Source organism: Aricia agestis, chromosome 6 (genome assembly GCF_905147365.1).
Source record: "Aricia agestis chromosome 6, ilAriAges1.1, whole genome shotgun sequence".
In the NCBI taxonomy this organism is placed as follows: Eukaryota; Metazoa; Arthropoda; class Insecta; order Lepidoptera; family Lycaenidae; genus Aricia; species Aricia agestis.
The window spans coordinates 9,429,081-9,432,292 of NC_056411.1; the positions used below are offsets into that span (position 1 = coordinate 9,429,081).

The 3,212-nt window shown below is 37.6% G+C and overlaps 1 protein-coding gene across 1 annotated transcript in view; it reads right to left on the bottom strand.

The window, feature by feature from the left end:
• Window positions 1–2,560, bottom strand: part of LOC121727642 (bicaudal D-related protein homolog) — a 93,412-nt gene extending 90,852 nt beyond the window's left edge. Inside the window, exon 1 of the mRNA XM_042115582.1 lies at window positions 1,996–2,560. Within this exon, the coding sequence (XP_041971516.1) occupies window positions 1,996–2,424 (429 nt within the window). The 5' untranslated portion in view covers window positions 2,425–2,560. The remainder of the gene's footprint in view (window positions 1–1,995) is intronic.
• Between the last annotated feature and the right edge of the window lie 652 nt (window positions 2,561–3,212).

The window sequence follows — 3,212 nt, forward strand, 5'->3', positions numbered from 1 at the left end:
GCTCGACTTCGTGCTTCTCAATCACGAGAGCAAAGTGAAGCAGCCCGTGAAACAGCTCGGTTGGCAATGCAGAATCGTCGAGGCTGATTATAATTCTGCAGAGTTTGTTTGTTGGTTTGAAAGTGCTAATCTCAGGTTGAACGCGTTAATCTCAGGAACTACTGGTCCGATTTGAAAAATTATTTTACTCTTGGATAGTCCATTGACTGAGGAAGGCTATAGGCTACATTTTATCACGCTAAGACTAATAGGAGCGAAGAAATAAAGGAAAATGTGGAAAAAAACGGGGGAAATTATATGAAAGGGCTTATTTGAACGCGCTAATCTCAGGAATTATTAGTCCGATTTGAAAAATTATGTCAGTGTTAAATAGCCCATCTATCGAGAAAGGCTATAGGCTATATTTTATCAAGCTAAGACTAATAGGAGCAAAGAGATAGAGGAAAATGTGGAAAAAACGGAGGAAAATTATTTGAAATTGCTTATTATCTTAAGAACTACTGGAGCAATTTTATGTTATTTGGCAAACATGAAGAATAGACTACGTGAAGGAACAAAGGCTATTGTTTGCGGAAAAATGTACGGTTGCGTGAAATTCCTTAATTACGCAAGCAAAGCCGCGCGGAACATCTATACTTATATAATAAAATCGTAGGAAAGTCAATTCTGTACATTGAATATTTTTGTACAATAAATAATACTTGGGATGCGATCTACTATGCTAACGCGGACGAAGTCGCGGGCAACAGCTAGTATATTTTATATTTGCTGGAGGCCAGTGACCACAACAGAAAAGAATATCTAGAAATAATCTTTAATTAAATCTAAGATTTCAGGGATAACACGTCACATAACATATTTCCTTTGCCAATCTGCTACTCTGTCTTTTGTTTTATAAAAAGAAACCCTTTCTAGGGTGCGCAAAACCTGCTCGCGTTCGTAATATTTTAGGACAACCTGATACAGTTTTTGTAATTAAAGCGCAATAACAGCAGGTTAAGGTTGTTGTGCAATAAAACGAAAACGTACAAAAACAATTAATGTCAGATTAACGTAAATACATATTCATATCATGTAGTTCGTGCATCACGAATTTTATGAGTGTTTATTTTTTGTCATACAGTGACGTGATCAAAATACTGGTAAAAATAGAAGTTTACGAGAATTCAGTCCGTTTATAGGCGTTGATTGGCATTCTCTCAAACTTCCCTTTTACTAAAACACGTTAGTTACAAATAGGAGTCACAAGTGACAAGAAGTACGATATGTTCTTATTTTGCCATGATTGTGATAAATGCACCAATTGTTTGACTAAACAATATAAGTTTGGAATTTTTCGTTCACAGTATTAAAATATTCTCATGTCGACTATATAATTTAAAGTATTACTTGTACCATACAAAGTATACCCAGGGTCATCGCTTGTGGTCAATTATTTCAATTGCCTATATTTGATAACATTCAGAAATGCGCCTTGCTGTGGACAAAACCATAACGACAATTTTTTTATTGTGATGACTTTCATCCTTGGTCTATTAGATATTAGCAAGATTCAAGTACAAACAAGTTTGGAGTTATACCATTATAACAACTCTTTTGTACATACACAAAGAGAATATAATCACTACGTTTTATACATACATTCGAAGACAGATTCGATATACGAACATTTCAACCCTATTATTTGGAAAGTTTTAGACGTGGTACCTACAATCCTCGAATCTTTCGACATCTGCACATTGTACAATCGAATGACATCTATTTCTAATGTTGTTTCTTTCATTTGGAATATATTCACGGTCTATTTGGTGACCATAAGTTCAATGCTGTTTAAATAGCCATGGCCTAATAATAAAAAGTATCTGGATCAAACCCCGTTGCCGGAAACATTACTTACTATAACATGAAGCAATAACGCACTTCACAATCACCAGATGCGTGAACAACTTCAATTAAATTGGATTGAGCCAATCGAGATTAAAACTAATTGCTCACCTCAAGTTTTTTGGAGTACTCTTCCGCGAGACGCTCCTGTTCTTTTTTCAGTTCATTGTTTTTATCCAACAAGGCCTTGCCGAGTTCCGCGGCGAGCAGCAGGTCCGACTCTTTTTGCTGCAGCTGAGTCCAAACGTCCTGCTCCTCCGGGTTCGCGGCGGTGTTCTGTGTCGAAGACATTTCTTTCACGTAATCCTCTAAATCCTCGTAAAAATTCTCATCGGACAGACTCAACGCCACCGGAGCTAGTCTAGTGCCACTTCTGCTGCGACTTCTTCTCTGTCTCTTTCCGGAGGTCGGTGTTTTTCCGTTTCCTACGAATTCGGTCTCCTCGGTCAGGAATAGGGGTCGATTGTCGGGCGGAGGATCGTCAGGCGAACTATTTTTTCTACTGTGTCTACTATTGGTTGCACTGAAGTCGCCGGCCATTTAATCTACTAAAACTACTAATTACTCTGAACTATCTTCGTGTAGCTGCTCCTCTTGAACAACTTCTCGATGGCCTGTTGTAACTTCACGGGTTTGGGTAACTTGATCTGTTTGAAAACATTCGCTTGGGTGTCGAAATCCTTTTTAAATGCCATTATAAGATTTTACGTCACTCCGGCAACATTTCCGTGTCACTGACACTGCACGATTTTGAACTACGAGAACGGCGGTGCACTCGCGAGAGGAACGACGACGTTGCCTCGACAACGGCTCGGACACAACAAACCGCCTCTGCCGTGTGCGCCGCGACTGCCCGCTGCCGTGAGGTGGAACCGACCGCAACGTCACAGATGCGATAGCGATACAGAGCGACTAGTAGGTTAACAATTTATGAATTGTCTAGTAGTCTTCAATTTCACAAGTATAATATCATTCAAAATTAAGTAGTCTTTACTATTTAGTTTCACAAAACATATTATGATGTCATAATAATTCTTAATTTATAATAATTATGCTTTCAATAATTTTATTGCGTAATAAAATACATAAATTTTAATTTTTCCCTTTTACTTCCTAAATGTAAAGTTCTAAAATTTTGTACTTAAATAAATTTATAACCCATGAACTTTTAATATACAAAATGCAAGATGCAATATTTTAAATCATACTTATTACCTTATAAATTCAACGTAGCGTCGTAGGTACAAAAGCGAGACAACGCAATAAAATATTCTTTGGGTGCAACGGAAAACACGTGTGTTGAAGTGAAACAGCAACTACAGCTGAAC